This window comes from Culex pipiens, chromosome 1 (assembly GCF_016801865.2).
Source record: "Culex pipiens pallens isolate TS chromosome 1, TS_CPP_V2, whole genome shotgun sequence".
NCBI classification, from domain to species: domain Eukaryota; kingdom Metazoa; phylum Arthropoda; class Insecta; order Diptera; family Culicidae; genus Culex; species Culex pipiens.
This window is the reverse complement of record NC_068937.1, coordinates 1,669,300-1,695,451: the sequence shown is the minus strand read 5'-3', so window position 1 is coordinate 1,695,451 and position 26,152 is coordinate 1,669,300. Positions and strand designations below refer to the sequence as shown.

The window sequence follows — 26,152 nt, the reverse complement described above, 5'->3', positions numbered from 1 at the left end:
GGTGATGATGACAGTTCACCGCCCACCACCCACCGCAGCTGATTCGTTTGACAGTCTGCCAAAAAAACACAAACAAAAATTCTAATCACAGAGCAGTGACTAACAACTTTACGCCGATTTTTCCGCCGTCGAATTCCGGATCCGGTAGAGATGGAAAGTGCCTCCGCCCCAATCAGCGAGGCGTGCGGGCGCGCCCTCAGCGACAAGACGTACGAGAAGCGCAAGATGGCCGCTTCGGAGATCGAGAAGATGGTCATCGAGTTCAACGCCAAGAAGAACGTCGCCCAGATCCGGCGGATCATCGAGGTGCTGTCGCGGGACTTTGTGACGTCGAACGACTCGAACAAGAAGAAGGGCGGGCTGATTGCGCTGGCCGCGACCAGTATCGCGCTGCAGAAGGACACTGAGCACTTTATCGAGGAGTTGGTGAATCCGGTGCTGAACTGCCTGATGGACACGGACAAGGGCGTGCGGTATTTCGCCAGTGAGTCGTTGTACAACGTGATTAAGGTGGCGCGGGGGGCGATCATTCCGATGTTTCCGAGCTTGTTTGTGTCGCTGAGTCGGCTGGTGACGGATCCGGACCAGGCGGTTAAGAATGGAAGCGAGCTGCTGGACCGGATGTTGAAGGACATTGTGATCGAGTCGAACGCGACTTTCGATTTGAACGTGTTTATTCCGCTGGTGAGGGAGCGCATCTTTGCAAAGAACTCGTTCGCGAGGCAGTTTATAATTTCGTGGATTTCGGTACTGAACACGGTGCCGGAGATTAACATGGTCATCTACTTGCCGGAGATCTTGCTGGGTTTGTACCAGATTTTGGAGGATCCGATGCCGGAGATTCAGCGGATGTGCGAGTCGCTGTTGACGCAGTTCTTAAAGATGATCAAGGCCGATCCCACCGTGACGGACCTGTCCCAGATGGTCAACGTGCTGATCGTTCAGGCTCAGTCCAGCAACGTGCTGATTCAGTACACGGCGCTCATTTGGCTCAAGGAGTTCATTCAGCTTTCCGGCGAAAGCCTAATCGGATTTTCTTCAGGGATCTTCACGGCGGTCCTGCCCTGCCTTTCCTTCGAGAGTGAATCCAAGAAGCAAATCAAAGATTGCGCGATCGCGATCAACGCGAACCTGCTGGAACTGGTCTCAACCAGTGAAAACAAAGAGAAAAATCTCAACGCCATGGAGCTGGACTCGGTAATGGAAGTGCTCCGCCAATATCTCATCCACAGCTCCGTCCCCACCAAGATCGCCGCCCTCAAGTGGGTGCACCACCTCTTCACGGAAGTCCACGACGAAATGTCCCGCAAACACGCCAAAAACCTATTCCCGGTCCTCCTGCGAGACTGTCTCTCCGACAGTTCCGACGAGGTCGTCCTCCAGGCGATCGTGGTCCTCGCGGAAATCGTCAACTCCGCCACGGCCAGCGGCAGCGGCTTTGACCAGCGTCAGTATCGACACTTCCTCATGGAACTGCTAACCCTGTTCAGCGAGAACAAGATCTTCCTGGAGAACCGCGGCACGCTCATCATCCGGCAGCTGTGCCGACTGCTGAACGCCGAGTACATCTACCGGACGTTTGCGGAGATTCTGCAGGAGGAGAGCACCAACTTGAAGTTTGCCTCGACGATGGTGCGCACGCTGAACATGATCCTGCTGACGACCTCCGATCTGTTTGAGCTGCGCAACACGCTGCGGGATATCAGGAATGAAAAGTCCGCGTCGCTGTTTGAGTGTTTGTACCGGTGCTGGTCGCACTGTGCTGTGTCCACGTTGTCGCTGTGTCTGCTGGCCCAGTGCTATCAGCACGTTTCGGAGATTGTGGTGCTGTTGTAAGTACTGCTTGATAGCCGGGTTGAAGCTCTATTTTGCAAGCGATCGTTTGGTTTTGGGGTTTCCTATGATTGTGGCTCTTTCAAAAATGTAGATTTGGATTTTTACGGAAAATTTGTGAAACTCGAAGGATATTTCAATGAAGTTAATTATAAATTGGCATTTTTTTTTTTAGAAGCGTAAGGACAACATTTTTTTTTATATTTTTAAGCCCTCCCATCCCTTTTAAATTTTCCAACAAAATCAGGAGGCAAAAAAATTATCGCTAAAAAATAATGATTACATCACCAATTCAAGCTTAATTTTAGGACCCAATTGCCAGCGCAAATATTATTAAAAAGAGGGCAGTCCAGAATTTTCCAAAAAACAGGTCCCCGTGGGTTTTAATATATTTTTTTTATATGGCGCGGATTTGGCGCGGATTTTTTTTCGACTCTCCCGTAACAACCCTGAAATGTAATAAACCTAAAATTAAAAAAAAATCACGAAAATTTAATTTTAAAGGTGAGATAATCAAATATTACAACTCAAAAATTCAATAGATCCAAAATTATTAAATTCAAAATCAAATCTAATCTAACCATAGCGCAGCCAGTCTGGAGCTGTTATTGGGGCGATAACTTCCAACATCCTTGTTTTCTAAACGGCCAGGCCAACTGCGTAAAGATAGCCGCAAAGATGATTCGGTGAATTTGAGTTTGGGCATGAATGTTCAAGCAAAACAATACAATTTGGAATCTACATGAGAGGAAGAAACTTGAGGATCCCCGTGAGTTCCTGTTTGTTGAGCAATACATTTTTTGGATAAGAAATTTTGGTAATTCCACAAATGCTCAGGACAATATTTGCCGTGATTATAGCGCCAATACTCGCTCTTTCTGGAAGAAAAATTCAAAAACTATTTTGAATTTATCAAAAATCAAATACTATTAAGAATTTAGAAATCAAGAAATTCCAAAATATAATGTTATAAAAAAAATCAAATAAAAATTACAAAAAAATCACACATTTAAAACATAAGAAATTCAAAAAATGTAATAATTTTAAAATCAACAATATGTTATATATTAAAATTTAAGGACGTACAAACATTAAAATGTTTCAAACATTCTAAAATAAAAAAAAAAACTTTTAAGTTATAAAAATCCTTAAACTTAAAAAATCTAAAAAACTGAGATATCTAAATCATTTTTTATAAGTCCACACCAAAACTTCATTTTTTTGCTTTTTGGGTGTTTTGAATACTCCGAATACACCTGGCTTATGGCGGTGTCGAAAACATCCATAAATTTGATAATTTTGTTAATTGCAGTGTTGGAATTCGAGCGAGAAGAAGGAAAGCATTTCTCGCTCGCGAACGAGGGAGAGAACTTGTAGTACTTTTCTCTTCTCGCTCGCGCTCGCATTTTCGTTCGCGTTCTCGCTCTCGACGCGAGCGCTCGTGAGCGCCTCTGGCTATCCGTTCGTCCCAAGCTAGCAATTTGTTTATCAGGCTTATGAATACGGACCAGGCGATGGTATAAAGGTGTAACTTCAATCGCTATGTTGTTTTTTGTTCGTTCAACTTCTCGCGAACGGGCAATTCTGGCTCGCGAGAAAGCCCGTTCGCGAGCGGAGGAGAGCACGGGCAATCGGTGAGTTTCTCTCGGCAGCTCGAGACTCGCGGCGAGAACTCGAGAGAGAGAAATTTTTCTCGCGAGAGCGCGATAATACCAACACTGAAGATATGCAATAAATCATAAAAATCTAAAATTTCAAAACTCAAAGCTTTTAAAATTCAATGATTCAAAAACTCTAATATTCAATACTACAATTAAAAAATTGCATGAAATTTTTAAATCTAAAAAAATAAAGCTCAAAAACTAAAATGTTAAATCCAATCAAGAAATTTTAATCTTTTTAAACATTTGGGTTTATAGGCTTTGGGCTCATGGCGTGGCTTTTTTATGGTGAGGGGTGGTATGACGAAAAACCACACTCAATACAAAATGTTGGGGCAACAAAAATTAATAATAAAAAAAAAATAATAATAATAATAAAAATTTATATTAAAATTAATTTGTAATTTATTGGAAGCGATATCAGGTTAAGGAAAGGAAAAATTTAAAAAAAAAATATAAATTAAGAAATTAAGAATTCCGGAATTTAAGAACATAAGAATATCACAATTCAATAATTTTAAAGTTTCAGAATTCAGGAATTAAAGAGATTAAAATTTAGAAATTCAAGGTATTTTGAATTTTGGAATTTACGATCAGTTTATGAATTATCGAAATCAGAAATGCTTTAAAGTGTTGATTTGCACTTTCCTTAAATGCTCTTTAATCCACCGAAGTCGCATACGTGTACTTTGTACACACTTTGTAAGGGCACTTGTAAACGAAACTTGAAAAGCTCAACATTGTGACAATGTTTCACTGAAAAAAAAAAACAATTGAAATTTGATTTTTTTATCACTCTTCGTATTAACTCCAACTCGGTAAACCTTTTGTATAAAGATGTACGACTCGTGCTGAAAAAATCTGTTTTTTGCTATTTGTTTAATACATAACTACTATTTTTTTGCCTTTCTTACAAAAGAAAGGTTTAAGGTTTGCTTTTGGAAAAAACGCTCTTTTCAGAAATCTTAAAAAATTGTGTCCGGCGAGGAATCGTCCCAGAAAAAATCCTATTACTAATTTAATGGTTATGATGCCCTCTTTCGGTTGAATTTTGGCCCGAAACCCGGAACTCAAAGCATGATTTTTGAGAGCTCTTTTAAACCGCTCGTAAAACCCACAATTTTATATTTCAGATTTGCAGCCGTGGGGTCGGAGACGAACATTTTATTTTTTGATTCTCAATTTTCGAGCAGTAAATGCCATTTTTTCAAGGTATTTTTTGGACAATTTTACAGATAACACTATCAAATGAAAATAATTCAGTTTCAAACAAAAAGTCATTCGAAAACATGCGCCATAAACTGTTTGGGCCCAAAATTTGAAGCTTTTCCAAAATGTATTTCCAGAGATGTAGCCATATTAGTGTTTTTCGTCTCATTTTTACCCTATTTTTTCCTATTAAATACTGAACATCAAATTCAAAGTCCCGGCACGTTCTCGCTCAAAAGATCGACAAGTCGTCAAGTCGAAGCATAAACGCCAGCACATTGGAAGTGTTCTTCTGGCTTCTCATAATAGATTGACAAAGTGCAATATCGATACATATTTTTTTAAGTTAATCATAGACTAACATTAAAGCCTGAGTACCCTTTATTTTATTTTATTTTTCTAATAATGTCATTTCAATAAGTTTTTCTAAATTTAATATAATTTTCTTGCGACCCATAATGCACTTCTGAATTTAAAAAAAAATGCATTCGAGGTTTAGTATAAAAAGATTCGAAGCTTTAGGACCAATTCTCTGAGATTTCGGTCATTCGATTTTTTTTTTGTAATTTTTAATCCGGCTGAAACTTTTTTGGTACCTTCGGTATGCCCAAAGAAGCCATTTTGCATCATTAGTTCGTTTATATAATTTTCCATGCAAATTTGGCAGCTGTCCATACAAAAATGATATGTGAAAATTCATAAATCTGTATCTTTTGAAGGAATTTTTTGATCGTTCTCGGTGGTGTCTTCGGCAAAGTTGTAGGTACACTGAAAACCCAACCATGGTAGTTGCTACCATATTGAAGGGTTAAATTGAGAACACGCACCGACGTATTTTTGCTAAAAACATTCCGTGCTTGAATTAACTGATTAACGCAGTCAGTTTTACTATGTCGAGAGCGGTATGGTAATTTCAACCCTTCAATATGGAAAGAATGATAATGAATTCGTAATTGCTACCATGCAATTTTGTGGACTATTTTCAAAAAAGTTACCTAAAAATGGCTATAACTTGAAAACTTTATCAACAATTAACTTAAGAACTTTTTGATTGCAAATTTGATTTTACATCGAAAAATGAAGTTGAAAATTTTTTGCGACCAATATTTCGATTCTTTGAAAAAATATGTATTACTGCGGGCGTTAATAATTAGAGTTCACGCGCGGTGATACGACCGCAAGATTATGGTCGCATGACAGCCGCATGACAACCGCAGAACACATTTTTGGCTGTTGCCAATGGTTGCCTTGAGTTTTCAGGAAAATATTCAAAACAAACCAAGTTGACAGCCAAATCAACGTAGAATTTCAGTTCAACTTGCTGATTTTTACACTGCGGCAGTTAGGCGGCAATTATCTCCTGTCACTCACAGCGATGGAGAAACGTGATTTTATCTCGCAATAAGCAATATTGATTCAAAAAATTATAACTCGGTTAAAGATTTTTGCCCATTCTGGAAATTTCTGAAAAGTTGGCATTTGATGTGTTTTTTTTTTTGCAAATCAAGTTTTAGTGACAAAAAATGAAATTAAAAATCACCATTTTTTTTTTACTTTGTATTATTTTTTTTCTGTGTAGTCCATATCCATACCTACAATTTTGCCGAAAACACCAAATCGATCAAAAAAATCCTTCAAAAGATACAGATTTTAAAATTTTCACATATCATTTTTGTATGGACAGTTGCCAAATTTGTATGGAGAATTATATGAACGAACTAATGATGCAAAATGGCTTCTTTGGGCATACCGAAGGCACCAAAAAAGTTTCAGCCGGATTAAAAAATACAAAAATTAAAATTGAAGAAAAAGACCGATTCCGTAGAGAACTGCTCTTAGGTCAAATTCTCACTGGGTCGTATCATTATGTTTCTGAAGAATTAATTGCACCTATATATTTTTCGGAGTTTCATCATTTTGTAAGATTAGAGGTGGGTAAAAAAAGAGCGAGCCGCTCAAAGAGCCGGTTCACTAAAAAGAGCGAAAGATCCGTGGGTCACAAAAAAAGAACCGCGGTTCTTTTTTAATCTTCCGTCTTTGGAAAAATCCGGCTCGAAATGGCATGATTCTTGTTATAAATATAATTTATTGAACTTCAAAAAAAATTAGTATTGAATTTGTTTTTGAGAATTGAAAATAAAATTTAAAATTTTTCAATGCTTATGAAAATTAATTCCAAAGGTAAATGATTTGTTAAACAATATGAAAAAAAAACTGTTTGTTCGGGGGAATTTTTCACTGGTCGGACTTCGCGAATTCTTTCGTGGTTTCGAGCGAATAAAGGGAACAAGTCTGCTCGGTGCAAGAACGGTTTTACTTGTGTATTTCAGTGTCAAAGTGTCATAGTTTTGAGGTGTGATGGGTTTGGGGTTTACAATGTGTTAGTGTGGGTACACTGGGAAAAATGTGGACTGTAAATTTCAATGCAGCGCAATCATACTCCCCCCGTTGGGTCGTTAGAGTCAACATCCGGAAACAGGCAGATCCTGGTCACTGCCCGCTTGTACTCGCTGCTCGCCGTCTTCACGGTGACCACACGCACCACACCGTCCTCGCCGGGATGTGTGGCTGTGATGCGGCCCTTCTTCCACTGCTGGGGTGGAATGTTCTCTTCTCGCAGTAACACCAAGGCTCCAACCTTGATGTCCAGCACGCCGTCCTTCCATTTCTGCCGCTGCTGCAACGTGTGGAGATAGTCCGCAGACCACCTCTTCCAAAAGTGCTCTCTCATGTACTGCACGTGCTGCCACCTGGACAACCTGCCGATCTTCTCCTGCTCGTACGAGGGCTCTGGTAGGGCGTGAGCCGGTCGCCCGATCAGGAAGTGGGAGGGCGTCAAAGCCTGCAAATCGTTTGGGTCGTCCGAGAGGGGGCACATCGGACGAGAGTTCATTGTTGCTTCAGCCTGGGCCAGGAATGTCGTCATCTCTTCGTAGGTGAGTCGTGTTTCACCCACGACGCGCTTGAGCAGGTACTTCATCGCTTTGACTCCTGCCTCCCATATCCCGCCAAAGTGAGGGCTACGGGGTGGAATGAAGTGCCAGGTGATGCCTTTCGAACTGCAGAAGTCGGCCAGCTTGTCCTTGTGCACCTGGTTCTCGAACAGTTCCCGCAGTTCGGCCAACTCGTTTTTGGCACCGACGAATGTCGTGGCATTGTCGGAGTGCAGGTTCGATGGGAGGCCTCGTCGACTGGTGAACCTCTGCAGTGCTGCCAGGAACGTCTCCGTCCGCAGATCCGTGCACAGCTCCAAATGCACCGCCTTGAAGCTAAGAACAAGATTGTCCGTTCGACGCAGTGACGAACGCAGAACGCTGTGCCAGTTCGATTTTTCCATCAACTGTCAGTCGAACAATCTACAGGGGTTGCTTTGTTCAATGGTCGATGACTGGCAGGCTATGATGACAGGCGCAAAATTATGCGTTTGCGTTCAGGCCTGACGGACAATCTTGTTCTTACCTTGACCGCCATACACACAAACACTGCTACGTAGGCTTTGTAGAACTTCGGCTTTCTGCCACTCTCTCGCAGTGTGAAGGGTCCAGCAAAATCCACACCGGTCGAAGCAAACACTGGCGCGGGTGTCACACGGTAGCTTGGCAGCTCACCCATCGGTTGGTGTACTTGTGGAGGTCTGTGCTTGAAGCAGATGACACAGTCGAAGGTGACTCGCTTGACCGTGTTCTTCACTTTGATCGGCCAGTACTGCTGGCGGATCATCGATACTAGTGCGTTTTGTCCTACGTGCAGGTTCAGTTCGTGCAGGTGGCGAACCAGTAGAGTGACGAACGGGTGCTTTTCGGGTAACAGGATTTGGTGCTTGCCGGCGTAGGGAATGTTCGAGTACTTTAATCGCCCGCCAACTCGAATCAAGCCATCGCCGTCTAGGAAGGGCGCAAGACTCGACAGCTTGTTCCGCTTCGCTTGTCCCGTACGCAGTTGCTTGATCTCCTCCGTGAATGCCTCCTGCTGGATGATCTTGACGATGGTTGTGGTTGCCCTGGACAACTCACTCGCCGTCAACGGGTTGCTGGGAGGATTCCTTTTCTTCGATCGGGTGATCTCAATAAACCGCCACACGTAAGCCCACGCGCGGTACAGCCGGTTGATGTTGCTGAGGCGATTAAAGTTGGTGCACGGCTTCTCCACGGTTACAGCAAGGACGACCTTCGCACTGCGCAGCTCCGGGAGTTCTTCATCAGCCAGTTCAGGAACCTCGGGTTCGCTGGTTTGGGTCGCAGTCCCACCAAAGTTCGTCGTCGATCAGTTCCTCGGGGTCCAGGCCTCGTGACAACGAATCAGCGGGGTTGTTCTCCGATCGGACGAATCCCCACTCGTAGTTCTGGGTCAGTTCGACGATTGTGGCCACTCGGTTGCACACGAACTCGTTCAGTTGCGCCGGGGACTTTTTCAGCCAGTTCAGACAGATCATGGAGTCGGAGAAAAGGCGCACTCTGTCGAACTTCACGTTCAGGGCTCCCAGCGTCTTGTGTGTCAGCTCTGCCAGCACCACCATTCCGCATGCTTCGAGTCGAGGGATCGTCGTGGGTTTCAGTGGGGCGACGCGTGACTTGCTGCACACCGGTTGAATGTTGATCGTGCCGTGTTTGAGCTCGCTCTTGACGTACAAGACCGCTCCGTACGCCGCCTTCGAGGCGTCGCAGTATCCAAGCAGCTCCAACTTCTTGGCGTCAGCCGGGATGACGCATCTCCTCTTCTTGATATTCCGCACAAGCACGAGTTGTTTGCGAAACACCAACCACCGCTGCATCTGTTCGTCCGGAAACTCGGTGTCCCAACCAAGTTTTAGCTCCCAAAGCTTTTGCATCATCAGTTTCGCCTTTGTTACCACCGGTCCCAGAAAACCAAGTGGGTCAAAGAGCTTTCCAATTTCCGAGAGCACGATCTTCTTTGTGGGCCGACTTCCCTTGAGCACCAGGTGTGGAACGTTGAAGGTGAAGTAGTCGTAGTTCGGATTCCAGATCAGCCCAAGCGTCTTGATCGTGTCGTTGATCTCGGAAGTTTCGAAGTCTACCAGCTTCTCCTGGAGCTCGGCCGGGATGTGCTTCAGGACTTCGGCGCTGTTGGAGCAGAATTTGTGCACACCGAATCCACCTCGACTCAGCATGTCCTTCAACTGCTCGTAGATCTCTTTCGGGAACTTGTCCGCCTCGTCCGAGGCCAGCTGCGTCAACGCCTTCGTGGCTAGGTACGGCGCGCTCGAACAGCCGTAGGTGACTGTTGCTAGTTCAAAAGTAGCCATCTCGTTTGCGTCGTTGAGCCACAGAATTCGCTGGTACTTTCGATCGTCAGGGTGCACTTGTACCTGTCGGTACATCTTAGGTACGTCCGCTGTGAGCACTACCTGATGCGTACAGAAGCGCAGCATGATCGTTACCAGGTCGCTCTGCACCGTCGGGCCCACCAGCTGGGTGTCGTTGAGGGACACGCCCGTTGTCGTCGCCGCCGAGGCGTCGAAGACCACTCGAACCTTTGTCGTTGAGCTGGCCTCCTTGTAGACCGCGTGGTGCGGTAGGAAGTAGCCCTCCTCCGGGCTGTGGTTCACTTCCTTCATGTGGCCCAACGCCACGTACTCCTTCATGAACTGCGTGTAGGCTTCTCGCTTGGATGGGTTCTTGGTAAGGCCAACCATCAGCCTCCCAAATCGACGCTTGGCGTTCTCGTACGAGTCGCCCAGTTGACTCTTGAGTTCGTTGAACGGTAGTCGGACAACGTACCGTCCTTCGGCGTTGCGGCTGTGCGTCTCCTCGAAATGCTTCTCCACCGCACGTTCCGTCACGGTCATCTTGCTGGAGAAGTACCCTGACTCCAACTCCCAAAACTTGGAGAGAGTACGGTTGACGTCCTCGAACGTGGTAGCCAGTTGGCAGACTCGTCTCTGCCCAGCTGGTAGCTTGGTCCGCGCAGGACCGCTGACGACCCACCCGAATGCTGTTTCGGCCAGTGTCGGGAAGTCACCGCCGATCTTCACACGCCCCTTCTTCAGGACGTCGTAGAACAGCTCAGCGCCGATTATCACGTCGACGTCGTCAGGGACATTGAATGTGGGGTCAGCTAGCTCAATGCCAGCAGGGAGGGGCCAAGTATGGGTTTCTACCTTACCTGTTGGTAACTCGGTGATCGAGGGCGTTACGATGAAGTCGAGCACGGCAGTGAAATCGCCGACTCGCGACGACACCTTCGTCTGGACGATCTTGTTCGCCGTCGTCTTCATCCCGTTCAGTCCGCAGATCGTGATCGGGGGTTTCATCTCCAGCATCTGCATGTTCAGCTTTCTGGCCAACCTCTCCGTGATGATGTTGGACTCGGAACAGCAGTCAAGCAACGCTCTACAGGTCGTAGTCGCATTGCCGGAACCAAACACCACGATTTTCGCAGTAGACAGGAAGATCTGCTTCTGGGCCGCTTGCGTTTGCGTGCAGCAACTCACTGTGCGCTGCTCGGGAGCAGCTGGTGTTTCTTCTTGCTTCTCTGCGTCCACTGGGTTCTTCGGCTGGTCTGGTTCGGTATGCTTCTTGGGATTTTCAGGGCGCTCGCTGTGGAGGAGGCTGTGGTGCGGCTTGCCACAGGTCTTACAGTGCTGAGTCGATGCGCAGGCGTCGGCACGATGTTGAGGTTTAAGACAGTTGTAGCACATACCTGCCTTCTTCACCTTCTCAAACCGCTCACCAACAGGCAGCTTCCTGAACTCGGGACACTTGAAGACGGGGTGCGAGCTCGAACAGCACGGACAAGACTCCTTGTTGGTTTGCACGAACAGCTTCGTCTGCCTGGGCTTCGCCACTACCTGCTGCTGACCAGGGGCTCTCGGTGCCGCTTGTGACTGGCTCGTGCTGGCGTTGCTCGGCAACCTTTGGAGAACTCGGCTCCGATCCTTGAGGAAGTCGATTAGGTCATCGAAAGACGGAAGATCCCCACGAACTAGCGACGTCTCCCACAGCTTTCGGCTCTCTCGATCCAATCGCTTGCTGATCAGGTTGACGAGAATCATCTCCGACAGGCCCTCCACCGGCAGTTCACGATTCTTGAGGGCGTCCACATGCTTCGTGCAAGTCTCCACCAGTTTTCGCATCTCGTCACCGTTCTCTCGTGTCAGCTTTGGAAGATCCAGCAACGCATCGATGTGGGTATCGATGATTAGGCGCTCGTCTTCGTATGTGTCTTCCAACAGTTGCCATGCCGACTCGTAGTCGTTATTATTGATCACGTCTTGATCAATCTTGCCCGCAGCGCGCCCTACCAGAGAGTTTTTCAGGTGGTACAGTTTAATCGCTGGCGATTCGTTGGGGTACCGACCCATCACTGTTTGGAACATGCATTTGAATGCGTACCAATTCTCTGGGGCTCCGTCGAAGGAAGGCAACGGCACGTTCAGGTGGGGGACGTTTTGTACTACTTGCGTTCTCGGGAGGAACTCTGACGCGCTGGCGTTCAATGTCAAAGCCCGGTTCGAATCAGCTTTCTGGAGATTGGCGATCTTTGTCTGCACGTTCACGTACAACTCACCGTGTAGGGCTTCGAAGTTCAGGTACTCCTGGTTCCACTTAGCTTTGTCTTCCTTCTTGACGAGAGCGACGATTTCGCTGTGCAGCGTGTCGAATTCCTCGTTGCAGCGCTGCAGTGTTTGCAACTGGAGGTTGAGGTAGTGCACATTGTCCATCGTCCCGAGCGCCTCCTTCATGCGGAACAACTTCTGCTTAATCGTGTCCACACGATCGCTCAGGTTCTCCAAGTTGCGCTCCATTTTTTCCCGTTCCTTTTTCAGCCGATCCAACTCCTTTTGTTCGGCAATACTCAGCACGGCGCTTCCGGCTGGTAGCAACGGCTCTGGAAACTGTACAGCTTTTTCAACTGTCGTGACAGCGTCCTCACGATCGGCGCCCGATCCCGTTAACGCCGCTAGCAGATTTTTCCTTGTTACACTTCTCGTTATTCTTGGAGTAGCACTGATTTCTTCTTTTACTTTCTTTTGTTGTTCACTCATTTAGCTTTTTCTTCATTTGCACTCTCACTTTAGGTTACGTATAACCTCACACTTTTTTTTTTCTTTCGCTCGACGAACTCGCAAGCACGGAGCTTTTCCTCTCTTCTTTCGCTCGACGAACTCGCAAGCAGGGAGCTTTTTCTCTTTTCACTTCCGGTGGCGAAGCGCCAGTCCGGGACACTCGACCGCGTGGCGATCAAACCGCACTTGGTGCGACACTTCAATACTTCACTTTTTCCTACCAATGGCGCGGCGCCAATCTGGGAGAAAACGACCGCTTGGCGACCTACGCACTTGGTGCGTCACTATTTTCTTCCAGACCGGTGGCGTAGCGGCAATCCGGTAGATGACCGCGTGGCGATCTTCCGCACTTGGTGCGTCTTAAACACTTCACTTTTTATGCGTCCGGTGGCGTAGCGCCGATCCGGGACAATTTCCGCACACGGTGCAGATTTACTTTTCGTGCTTCTAGAAGCCTCGCACTTCTTCCACACGTCTCTTTTGTGCACACCACCGACGCGACGGGACAAAATGGCGGCACGCTTTTGCACGTGATGCAAATCCGAGAACTTTTCTTGCACTCGCGACCGATCCGCGTAACCGAGTCACTTCCGAATCGCGAAATGTCCTTATCCGGTTCCGATAGGACCAAAATGTTCGGGGGAATTTTTCACTGGTCGGACTTCGCGAATTCTTTCGTGGTTTCGAGCGAATAAAGGGAACACGTCTGCTCGGTGCAAGAACGGTTTTACTTGTGTATTTCAGTGTCAAAGTGTCATAGTTTTGAGGTGTGATGGGTTTGGGGTTTACAATGTGTTAGTGTGGGTACACTGGGAAAAATGTGGACTGTAAATTTCAATGCAGCGCAATCACTGTTGTACATTAAAGTATTACCGGAATACAAATTTGAGCATTTCAAATTGCATAATTTGTAAAATATTACCAAAAATTTACTGAATAATTTAGAGATTTTGGAAAAAATCCTTTTAGCAATTACAGACTTTATTGATTAAATCAGAATGAAAAGAGTTCGCAGAATTTTTTCTCCAAATGAAATATCAGCATTAGTTCAATTCTTGCAGAAATAAACGCAATTTTAAAATTAAAAGCAATTGTTCCAACATCCTAGATTTAAGTTTGGATGCCATTCAATTACTTGAATGTATAGGTTCGAGTAGAAATCTTGACCTAGAGACCGCCAAGACCTATGATTTAAAAGGGCATCTTCTCGTCTTCAGTTTTAATTTTTTTTTATCAAATTATTTGTAAATGTCCAATGTGAAATAACTTATAAAATCATACGATTTTAGAAAAACCTTTTCATCAAAATTTTGAAAAAGAGCGGAAGAGCCGTTCAAAAGAGCGGCTCTTTTTAATGAGCGAACGAAAATGAGCGGCTTGTAAAAAAGAGCGGTTTGGCCCACCTCTATAAGAAAGGCTCTATTTCACCTCTGGTAATATTAAATCGGGTTTTTACTTCCAGCGCCGACATGGAGATCACGATCGACCTTCTCGTCGAGATCGACAAGCTCGTCCAGCTGATCGAGTCACCGGTCTTTGCTTGTACGTACCCGCATCTAGACCATTGTAATTTCACTCGATACTAACTTTCAACACCTCCAACAGCCCTCCGCCTCGCCCTGGTCTCCCACGCCAACGACAACGCCGACGCGCAGCACCTGTCCCGCGCCCTGTACGGCATCCTGATGCTGCTGCCCCAGACGGAGGTGTTCAATCTGCTGCGGAACCGGCTCCAGTGCGTACCCAACTACTGGGGCCAACCGGCGACGCTGAATTCCGCGTCTTCGAACGAGAGCCAGAGCAAGATCAACTTTGGCGAGCTGTTTGCGCACTTTAAGCGCGTCCAGGAGCTGCACCACCGGCAGCGGGTCGAGCAGCGCAAGAAGATGGGTTGAGGCGGGACTGCGGTACAGTAATTATCTATTTATGACGATCAAATTAAAACTAGCGCGCATTCCACAACTATTTTTTGTTTATTTAGAATTTTAGAGTTTAGATGGGGTAGTTGAGCAGGACGTCCTGGCGGGCGAGCTCGAGCAACATGGGATCGTCGAAGAACTTGTTGATGGAGACGTCCTCGGAGAGTCCCTTGCGGCGTCGCGTCTTTATCATGAACTCGCGGGCGAGGTGGGTCGCTGGTTGGGGTTCGAGCGGGCGGATGACGATGCTCTTGTCCAGGGGGTCGCCGGGGACGATCTGCCAGTGGTGAAAGACGGACAGGCAGAAGGCTTGGCCTTGGGTGTGCGTCCGCAGGTCGGTTTCGAAGCCGAACGAGTCGATGGCGGGGATGAACGCTTTGATGGTGTAGAGCGGGGAACCGGGGACGGGAGCGTCCTGGGTGACGTGGCCACGGCGCCGGGCGAGCACGGTGTACACCGAGGAGACGCAATCGGCGGGGGCTTGCACTTCGACGAAGAGGTACGGTTCCATGAGGCGGGGCGTGGCCATGAGGAAGGCGGAGTAGGCGACTCGACGGGCCGTCGGGATGATTTGGCCACCGCCGCGATGGAGCGGTTCCTGGGCGATGACGGCGTCGAGGATTTTGAACTTGACGTTGCGGATGGGTTCCTCGCAGAGCGGGCCTTCGCGAGTTCCCCACTGGAACCCTTGCACGATGGAGTCCTTGACGGCGCCGAGCAGGGTTTTGTCCACTTCGAAGGGGAGCGTGTCATCGACGAGGATGTTTGGGCCGGTGTTGTCCGGACCGAAGGCCCAGATCGATCGCGCCGCCAGCAGATCCCAGTCGTAGTTGACCTGGAAGAACTCGCCGAGCTTCTTCTTGTTCCACCCGATGCAGACGGATTCGTTCTCGATGTCCTCGGCCAGACCCTTCTCCAGCGGTTCCGCAATCATCGTAATTTTGTTCTTCTTATTCGGCGTTTCGGCGAAACACTTGAGCGAACTCGTCTCGACGACACTCTCGCAAAAGGCCACCACGGGATCGGCCACTTTAATGTCGATCTCGGAGTACATCTTACGCAGGTCGTGCATCACGCAGTCCAGGTAGAGTTCACCAGTCCCGAGAATCACGTGCTCCCCCGATTCCTCCACCCGAGTCGACAGCAGCGGGTACGATTTGTTGACCTTGCGCAGCCCATCCAACATCTTGGGCAGTTCCGACGGGTTGACCGGTTCGACGGCGATCTTGATGATGGACTGGGTGTTGAACTTGAGCGGCCGGAAGATGAACACGTCCTCGTTCATGTTGACGTCGGTGATGGTCGAGGTTTTGACGATGCACTGGTCGATTCCCTCGATGAGGACCCAATTGCCGGCGGGGACGCGGTTCAACTCGACCTTGTACCGTGCCTCGTAGATCCACAACCGGCCGACCTGTCTCGGTTGAAGAAACGGAATTTTAGATGGTGAGAAACGACAGAAAAAAAAAGAATTGGAGGAGGCAGGGTGGCCACTCAAGTCGGGAATAGGGTCCTAAAGCCCTATGTCAATTTTTCTGTACATCGGTGAACACGATTAAAAACCATTTTTTATCACTTTTTTTAATTTAAGGCCGTTGCAAATATTTTTCAATGTTTATGTCGCCCAGATTCCCCCCCCCCCCCCTCTCAAAATTGGTCCGAAAAATCAGGGGGCAAAAAAATTTGTTTTCAAAAAAATATCAAAATTTCAATAGAAATAGAAGTCTAATCTACTAAGAACAATCTTAAATGCCTTTTTCTGCATTGATAATCATGTTTAACATGTTTGGACCCGTTTAAAAATATTTTGAACATTTTAGAAATTACAATGTACAGACCGCAAAAGTTTTTTTTTTCTCGCAAGAATAAAATTTTCGTCAGTATTTAGAAATTTTGAAAATCAATGATTGCAACACAACTGGACAGGTGTATGATGCATTTTAAAACACTTTTTTCATTCAAATGTTGAAACCGTGGCCTGTAATTTCAATTTTTAGATTTAGACAACATTTTTTTCGTAGATCAACTATGGTCCCCTTAAAACGATCTGTCAAGAAGGGCCGCGTACACTGGTAAACAGCATTACACTTTTTTCAGTTCACTTTTACACACTTGTATGGGATTTTTCAGTTCAAGTATGATTACACACTTTCGTGTAATCATACTTGAACTGAAAAATCCCATACAAGTGTGTAAAAGTGAACTGAACAGTGTGTAATGTTGATTATCAGTGTAGTTAATTTTTGAAAATTGATTTAAAAATCCATTTCAAATCCTTTGCGGTCGTACAAAGGGTCATTGTACTCAGAACAATAAGCTTTATCGTTGTGAATAATAATATCTTAAATTTATGCTTAATTGAACGCTCAAAGTTGGGAAAAGTTGGGAACTCCAAGCATACTGTTTGAAAATTGTTTGAATAATTTTAGAATATTTAGTACAATTTTTAAATTAATTTTGTTTGAATAATTTTAGAATATTTAGCACAATTTTTAAATTAATTTAAACCTTGAGTAACTAACTTTTTATTCAAGGTTTCTTTCACTATTGAAAAGTCTTTTTTAGACATAACAAATCCTACTGAATATTGAAAGCATTTGACACAGATTTGAATAATATATTTTTTCATGAATCAAAAGATTGTTATGTATTTTTGATTATCATACAAGTTTTTACTTAATACAACAACAAAGCTAATAAATATCTAACACGGAAATAGAGCCTAATTTTAACGATTATGGCTAGCGTAAAGTTATGATTCTGTTTAATGTTTATCACATTGATTTCATATTAGAAAAACGGGTCCAGTTTGCGTTTTGACGATGGTTTTTTTTTTGTGGCAAATATTTTTTTAATTGATAAACTTAATTCATAAACTCATTAAAACTATTGTAATTGTAATTTGTAATTGTAATTTTGTTTCAAACGATTCGCTTGTACTTTTTGGTGAGTATGGGTAAATTACTATTGTTAAATCTTGATTTTTACTTATCGGAAAACTAAAATATCGAATAAAATCCAATCGTTTTTCGTTCTGAATGAAAAATTTATTATTTTTTTGCGTTTTGAAAACATGAAAAAAATTAGAAATTGCCAAAAAACTTAATCCAAGAAATTTTGGTTTATGTTATTACACATATCGATGCCTCTGTGCTCTCTTGTACTAAGCTTGCTGGGATTCCTATCCAGTTAACATTAGAAAGCACAGAGGCATCGATATGTTTAAATATTTTTTCTTTAAAAATATCGCTTGAAACATGTGGTAAAACATAGGATCTTATGAGATTTTTTCAAAGAAAAAATAAATACTTCACAACTAGATTAACTAACAATTAAGTACCAAAATTTACAAAACACAAAAGGGATCTTGGTAAATACTCGGTAAAATTTTTTGAACGCATAATAACTGTAATCACGTTTAAATCTTTGATAAAAAAATTATAAGTGCAATTTTAAATTCAGTTATCTTAACCTTTTTGCCATCCCATTTTTCATTTCCTGCCCAGCTCTTTGAGGAAGGTGGGGCAATAATATGAACGTTTTGAAAATTACGTCATATATGGACACTCCCTGACCAAATTAAGAACAAATTTCTCAGGGAGGGTAGGGCAGTTGTCCCATGTTGCCCCACACACTGTGATTATAGTGTTTTAGAATCGGGATGATGTCAGCTACCCATTGCAACTATAATAATATGAAAATTTTCACAAAAATACGTAGTTTCCTGTATTTTTAAAATGCAATTTTTCTCGAAAACAAATTTCATGATCATTATTTTTGCAATATGGTTATCAAATGCTCCGATTTTTTTCATACATTTCGGAAGTATTTTTTTTTATACTCAACATTTTCACAAATAACGTATTTAAAAAAAACTCAAAATTTCAGTTTTTACAATATGGGTAATGATCGGGATTTTTTCATACATTTCGAAAATAATAACACAAAATCCTCAACATTTTCATAAAGCTACGTATTTTCGAAAAAAAAATCTCAAAATTTCAGTATTTTACAATATCAAATATTGGGATTTTTCACACAATTCAAAAGTAATAACACATTTTTTTCGAATTACTGAAAAAAAAAATCACAAAACTACGTATTTTTGAAAAAAAAAATGCTCAACATTTCTGTCAGTTCAGTTCGGGACCATCCACAAACCACGTGGACACCTTTTTTTGGAAATCTGAACCCCCCCTCCCCCCCTCGTAGACAATTGTCCATACAAAAAAAAAAAACTTTTTTTTGTATGGAGCGTGGACAACCGCGAACCACCCCCCCCCCCACGTGTCCACGTGGTTTATGGATGGTCCCTTCAAAACAAAAAATCTAAGTTTTTTTTAAATATGTAGTTGTGCATATTGTGAAAACTGCAATTTTAAGTATTTTTTTTTTCAAAAATACGTAATTTTGTGTAAAAATTTAGTATTTTCAAGAAAATTGTAATAACTTACGAAATGTATGAAAAAATCCCGATCATTCAATACTTATATTGCCATCAACTTAAAATTTATGTAATTTTTCAAAAATACAAAGATTTGTAAAAATGTTGAGTATTTTCAAAAAAAGTTATATCTTTCGAAATGTATAAAAAATCCCTATCATTTTATACCCATATTGCAAAAACTAAAATTTGGAGTACTTTTTGAAAATAAGAAGTTTTGTGAAAATTTTGAGTATTTTCAAAAAAAAAAAAAAATTATTGCTTCCGAAATGTATGAAAAAATTCCAATCATTTGATACCCATATTGAAATATCAATGGTTTTGAGTATTTTTTTTTAAATACATTGCATTTTCAAAATACAGGAAAAATACGGGTTTTGTGAAAATGTTCACGTAATTATAACTGCAATGGACAGCTGACATCATCCCGGTTCCAGAACACTATATTTATTTTAAGTTTGGATGATTGTTCATAGCTGGAGCAACATTTGAAAGGGGCGGTACGACATTGCTCTTACGGCCTTTCATTACATGCGTTTAAATGGGACGAAAGGCCGTAAGAGCAATGTCGTACCGCCCCTTTCAAATGTTGCTCCAGATAGGATTACAGCCAATGTCTTCCGTATAGCCAAAATGCCATAAGCCTGTGCTGAACGAATCAAAAACCGGGGCATGACTGTACAGCACCGCAAAAACTTTTTTTTTAGCAAAAAAATATTTTTGTCAAAATTTTGATATTTGGGAAACTAATAATGGCAAAACAACTGAACAGGTGTTTTATGTTTTTTGAAATACTTTTGAAAAATATAAAAAGTCGGGAATTTTAAAATGGGATTTGAGTGGTCGCCCTGCAGATGTCTTAGGTTCTTGGAATAAACAAACAAGCAAACAAACCTGCAGCGTCCGGGAATCCTCCTCGTCCACCAGCGAATAGTTCTCACCCAGCACTCGAACCTCCTGGCCGGCGTGCAACGTCCCGCTCATAATCCGCGCCAACACCTGGAAGAACGTACAATCCTCCGTCGGGTACATCTTCGAGCTGTGCACCATCAGCTGCGCGTTCTGGTCACAGTTCAGCATGTCCTGGTAGATTCCACTCTCCTTCACGCCCGTGTAAATGTGGTCAATCTTGCTCTGGGCGTTCTCCAGCGGCGACTGAATGTGCTCCACGCACATGTCCACAAACCCGCAGAAATCCCCAATGAACCGATTGCAAATCAACCTTAAAAGTGGCCTTATGTTGCACTTCATCTCCTCCTTCGTTACGCGGATGTTCAGCTCGGCCAGCGTGTCCGCCAGCGTCGTGTCCACATCCCCCACCACCTGCGCAAACAGCTTGTACAGCGGCTCCAAAATAAACTCCACGAAGCTCCGTTGCGCCGAACTGTGCGGCGGTTTCTTCGTAAACTTCCTACTCTTATTGTGGAAGTACATGTCCCCCCACAACCGCCGCGCAAACTCCCCCGCGCTCACCCCGTCGTAAGTGTCCGCGTACAACCGGGCAAACGACTTCAGCGTGAAGCAGATCCCGTACAGCGAGCTTGCGAAGCAAACATTCCCCAAAATCGGCGACACTTGCTTCGTGTTCGCATCCCCGTACAGCGTCAACAGCCCATTGATCTCCTCCACAATGTGCTTCAGCTTAAAGTACGCGTCCTGCGGCGGCAACTTCAACTCCAGCATCAACCGGTCCACCTTATTAATGCACACCGTAATCGCCAACCGCTCCTGAATCGCGTGCTTCAACAACCGCTCCGTATTCAACGACACGCCCTCGGCCGCGTCCACAAACAGCACCACTCCGTCGCACATCCGCATGGCCGCCGTCACCTCATCCGAAAAGTTCACATGCCCCGGCGTATCAAACACATTGATCAAAAAGCTCTTGCTCTTCACGTCCGGCAGCACCAGCGTTATCGGCGTCGCCTTAATGCTCACCCCCCGCTCCTGCTCCGTAAACAGCGTGTCCGTGTACCGCAAATTCCGCTCGTCCATGTCCTGAAACTGCGGATGCGTCTGCCGCACCAAACAGTCCACGAACGTCGTCTTCCCATGGTGCAAATGCCCAATCAACGCCACATTCCGTATCAACGTCGGCGTATCCATCAAATCCGCCAAAAACTCCATATCATAGCTCGTCTCCGGCAACTCCTGCTCCTTAATCTGGAACTTCAACCGCTTGACCGGCTCGATCAGCGGCTTGTCCAGCGGCTGCGCGTCCTCCTCCTGCACGATCGTCTCCACGTCCTGCCCGTACACCTCCAGCGCCGACGGGTAGTACCGCTTGTCCTCGTGCAGCACGATCGCGCGCGAACTCCCTCCCGCATCGGCCCCTCCCTCTTCCCGCTCGGCTTCCTCCTCCGCCATGTCGTCCATGTCCAGGTCATCTTGCTGGTCCGGCGCGCCGTACAAGCTCTGGTCGTCATCGTCGTCGCTCTCCAAATCCGGCCCGATGTAGTTGCCGAACTCGTCGTACAAATCCGAATCCATGTTTGCGGTGGCACTCCGTTGACGTTCTGCAATGTTTACAAACGTTTTGTTTACGTCGCGGTTGGAAATTTTTACAAGCGTTATTTCACTCACTTTTATGCAAGATTCCAGCGAAAATTGATGCTTTATGAATTATTTAGCGAATTTCACACAAGAATATCACAAATTCGTACGGTTCTACACGGATTTTCACTATTTCTGTGAGGGAAAATGAAGCCGCACGGCAAACGAAGCGCTCCTTCCAAACAAACAACCATAACCTCTCTTCAGGTTTTGACAACCTGCCAGAAGATGGATTCTGCAGCGGAATAATTCAGGGAGCACTCAGAAAATTTGTCTGAAACAAGGCCAAGGAAAGTTTCGCATTCTTTTTTTCAGAATCATTCTGATGTCGTCATTTGAAGGGGGGCGGCAAAAAATATATAAAAATTTAAATCACAGGCCGTAGTTTCAACATATGAATGAATAAAATGCTTTAAAATGCATTTTACACTAATTCAGTTGTTTGGCAATCATAAGTTTTATAAAAATGTAAAATTTGACGAAAACAATAATTTTAGCAAAAAAAAAAAATTGGGTCCGAAAATGAAGCTTAAATTGCTGATATTATTGTTTACAGCGATAAAGCTTATTTTTCTGAGTACAATGACCCTTTGTACGAGCACAAAGAGTTTAAAATGGATTTTTAAATCAATTTTGAAAAATTAACCTCGCGGTCCTTTTTGACAGAAAAGCTCCTACTTGACAGCTCGTTCCAAGGGGACCATAGTTGATCCATCGAAAAAATGTTGTCTTGTCAAAAAAAATTTTGCATTAAAATGAAAAAAAGTGATCAGAATTGGTTTTTAATCGTGTTTTTTACCGTTGTACATAAAAAATGACATAGGACTTTAGTACCAAATTCAAACCCCGATGGTTTGACACAAATTGTTGTCAAACGAACGGGGTCCTAGACGAAGTCACTTTTTAGTTTGACACCCCCTTTGCATGGAGCTCACACATAATACCAAATAATTGGTTTGATAGTAAGTATGTGTCCCGTGTACTGTACATCGATAATTTTAAAAAATTCAGAGGTTTTTTGAATAAACCCAAACCTGCTAAAAATATTCTAAACGCAAGTGAATGCGTTTTCAATTGATTGCAGCTAATGGCACTTAAATTTCCATTGAAATATTGAAGTTTTTTGAAAAAAAAAAAAAACAAAACCTTTAAATAAAATTTGTACCTGCCGCTGTCTTATTTTTTACTGTCGAGCTTAATGTAAGGTATACACTTTGGAAGGAACCGGTCAAGGAAAATTTCAAATGGGCAGCAGCGGTAGCGAAAGCAAGCCAGAGAGGGTGAAGAAAAGCCCCAAGAAAACGTTCTCTCTTTTTTGTTCTGCCGTTCATAAAGCTGTTTCTTGACCCATTTCCTTCCGATCTGCGTACTAGCCTTAAGAACGATCCCTGAACTACTCTAAAGCTATTAAGAATTTTTTAATCCAAGATGGCGGTCAAAATGGCGGTAGTGGAATACTGAAAAAATTCATTTTTTAATTTAATAAGCAAATTTGATTAAAATGGGGTCGCAAAATTCGAATATGATGTTACAAGTAACGAACACAAAAAAATACGAAAAAAATGTTTCTGTTCATGATAAGATTATCCGGAGTCCCATACAAACCTTCGGATAATCGAAACTTCGGTTAATCGAGGCTTCGGATAATCGAGTCTGGACTGTATTTTTTCCATTTTTTCAATTTATGAATTTTGTGCATCTTAAGTTTTGTAGTTTAAAATATTTTTAATTTTGAAATTCTACATTCTTCTTTTTAAATTAAAAATTTTCTTGTGTTGAAAATATGAATTTAAAAAATTGTAATTTTTTTTTCAGTGAATGCGTTTTTAAATTATTGTTTTTTTTTATTTTCTTATTTTTTCAATTTTAAATTTAAAAAAAGGATTTCACCGAGGATTTCACTTTCCAATTATTATTCAAATTTAAATGTTTGTAAATGTTTTTTGAATTTTTAAATTTAAATTCAGAAGTATCATAATTTAAAATTGTTAATTTGTTTTAAATGTTAGTTGCATTTTTTTCAAATCATTGATATTATGAATGTTCCTAAATTTAAATTTAGTAATTGAAAAACACCAAAATTTACCAAGGGAGCGTTCTTTTATTACGTAACGCGAAAAATCGGACTTTTAGACCCCCTCCCCCCCTCGTAACAAATATTCCATACAAATTTTAAAAAAATTGTATGGAGCGTAACACGGCCTCCGACCCCCCCCCTCCCCCCCTACTGCGTTACGTAATAAAAGAACGCTCCCCAACATGTAAATTTAAATAATAATTAGAAAATGAAATCCAGAACCTTTTTAAATTTAATGACGCTCTACACTCAAACCCCGATGGTTTGACACCAACTGTTGTCAAACGAACGGGGTCACTTTTTAGTTTGACACCCTTTTTACATGGAGTTCACATACACTACCAAACGCTTGTTTTAATAGTGTACGTGAGCGCCGTGTAAAAAGTGACAGTTTGTCACTTTTTAGTTTGACTTTGACCAACCAACGGGGTACAAACTAAAAAAGTGTCAAACGAAAAAGTGACCAACCACCGGGGGTTGAGTGTAGATGTTAAAGGCTGGTATGCAGATCGGAAGGAAAAGGTCAAGAAACAGCTTTACGAACAGCAGAACAAAGGAGAGGGAATGATTTCTTGGGGCTTTTCTTCACCCTCTCTGGCTTCCTTTTGCTGCCGCTGCTGCCCATTTGATTTTTTTCTTGACCGATTCCTTCCGAAGTGCGTATACCGCTTAAGGTTCTAATTCCCTTACCTCATCCCGATTCTTTTAAAAATCGACCCAAAAAATCAGGGGGCAAAAAAATATGTATAAAAACAAACATTCAAATAAAAATATCGATAATTTTTGAAAAAAAAACTGAAAAAAATCGTAAATACTTAGTTATTTTGAAAACAAATTATTGCAAAACAATGGAGCACTTCCATTCGAGCAGTTTTTGCTTTTTTCTACAATGTATTTCTTATGGAGCAAACTGTCAAAAACTGCTCGACTGCGGGTGCTCCATTGGGCTGATGTGTAATGCATTTTATAAAGCTTTGCTATTCCAATTTTGAAACCGTGGTGGACATAAACTTTTGTTTTTATTTTAACTTCATTTTGAGCAAATGCTTTTAATTTTCGACATTTTAAGATTCTTCGTTTTGAGATTCGGCATTACAGGATTTTTAATATTTTTACAAAATTATTTAAACGATTTTTATTTTCTGTCACATTTTAATAAGCAAATACGAATTATTTAAAACGTAAAACGCCCACAAAATGCCACTTTTCGTTTCTGTTCCTTTTTAACTGCCGTTTGGAAAACAAAAAAAAAATCTTAATTTGAAATTGTAAAATTGGGTCCTAAAATGTTGATTCTATTGCTGATATCTTTTATTGCTGACATGTTTTTTTTAAATAGGTCCTATACACATATGAAATACACTCAACCCCCGGTGGTTGGTCACTTTTTCGTTTGACACTTTTTTAGTTGGTTGGTCAAAGTCAAACTAAAAAGTGACGAACTGTCACTTTTTACAAGGCGCTCACGCAACTATCAAAACAAACGTTTGATAGTGTGTGTGAACGCCGTGTAAAAGGGGTGTCAAACTAAAAAGTGACCCCGTTCGTTTGACAACAGTTGGTGTCAAACCATCGGGGTTTGAGTGTACAATAATTTATAGGTCCTTTAAAAAAAAACTCTAGATATTATTGTTCACAGCGATGAAGCTTGTTTTTCTAAGCACAACGGACCTTTGCGAGGTTTTAAGCGTGTTTTAAATCGTTGTACATCAAAATTAACATAGACTTTAAGACCCTACAGTTATATCACAGATTATATTGTAAATTCCTAAAAAAATATTTAATAATAAAATTCCATACCTTGTTCTTATTGTCCGTTTCTCTCAAAAGTACACGCCACGCGGCATTTCAGAATATGCCGTAGACATTGTTGACCGAGCCACGTAGCTCAGTGGAAACGCTTCCGCCTTGTAAACGGTAGATCGGGGTTCATCCCGGCTCGGACCAACACAACTGATGATCTTTTCCCTTCTGGATTTGATTGCTTAGTACACTCAAACCCCGATGGTTTGACACCAACTGTTGTCAAACGAACGGGCTCACTTTTTAGTTTGACATTCCTTTTACACGGAGTTCACACACACTCCAAAATTTTGTTTTCATAGTATGCGTGAGCGCCATGTAAAAAGTGACAGTTCGTCACTTTTTAGTTTGACTTTGACCAACCAACGGGGTACAAACTAAAAAAGTGTCAAACGAAAAAGTGACCAACCACCGGGGGTTTGAGTGTAAAGGGAATGTAGTGTATCGTCACAAACTGGACCTTACCACGACACCTTAGGAAGACAACCTATGGAATGTTAACATTAACCTTAACATGTTAACATTAAGTTGATTAATAAACTGTCACTGAATCCGCTTTGTAAATGCCGGCCCCGATACTATTCACGGGTGTTCACCTCAGGAACAGGGAAAGATTTACTTTTTTAC

At 43.1% G+C, this 26,152-nt stretch overlaps 2 protein-coding genes across 3 annotated transcripts; one reads left to right on the top strand and one right to left on the bottom strand.

Annotated features, from left to right (window-relative positions):
• The first annotated feature begins 32 nt into the window (after window positions 1-32).
• LOC120415061 (protein VAC14 homolog) lies at window positions 33-14,852 on the top strand. 2 transcript variants are annotated; one of them, XM_039576449.2, is made up of 4 exons: window positions 33-1,832; window positions 14,192-14,271; window positions 14,335-14,636; window positions 14,719-14,852. In XM_039576449.2, exons 1-3 carry the CDS (start codon window positions 151-153, stop codon window positions 14,622-14,624), a joined length of 2,052 nt encoding a protein of 683 aa, XP_039432383.1. In that variant the 5' UTR covers window positions 33-150; the 3' UTR covers window positions 14,625-14,636; window positions 14,719-14,852. The 2 variants fall into 2 exon arrangements, with proteins under 2 accessions (XP_039432383.1, XP_039432382.1); XM_039576448.2 differs by lacking the exon at window positions 14,719-14,852 and having other exon boundaries at window positions 14,335-14,695.
• LOC120415060 (116 kDa U5 small nuclear ribonucleoprotein component) lies at window positions 14,684-21,837 on the bottom strand. Its single transcript, XM_039576447.2, has 3 exons — window positions 21,676-21,837; window positions 19,987-21,608; window positions 14,684-16,062 (listed from the first exon to the last, which is right to left on the bottom strand). Exons 2-3 carry the CDS (start codon window positions 21,580-21,582, stop codon window positions 14,722-14,724), a joined length of 2,937 nt encoding a protein of 978 aa, XP_039432381.1. The 5' UTR covers window positions 21,583-21,608; window positions 21,676-21,837; the 3' UTR covers window positions 14,684-14,721.
• Between the last annotated feature and the right edge of the window lie 4,315 nt (window positions 21,838-26,152).

Excerpts from the sequence above, each read along its gene's own strand:
- LOC120415061 (XM_039576449.2), top strand. The coding sequence starts at position 151 with ATGGAAAGTGCCTCCGCCCCAATCAGCGAGGCGTGCGGGCGCGCCCTC. Across the intron at positions 1,833-14,191 it reads TCGGAGATTGTGGTGCTGTT|CGCCGACATGGAGATCACGA; the intron begins GTAAGTACTGCT and ends TTTTACTTCCAG. Across the intron at positions 14,272-14,334 it reads CGAGTCACCGGTCTTTGCTT|CCCTCCGCCTCGCCCTGGTC; the intron begins GTACGTACCCGC and ends CACCTCCAACAG.
- LOC120415060 (XM_039576447.2), bottom strand. The coding sequence starts at position 21,582 with ATGGATTCGGATTTGTACGACGAGTTCGGCAACTACATCGGGCCGGAT. Across the intron at positions 16,063-19,986 it reads AGGATTCCCGGACGCTGCAG|GTCGGCCGGTTGTGGATCTA; the intron begins GTTTGTTTGCTT and ends CAACCGAGACAG.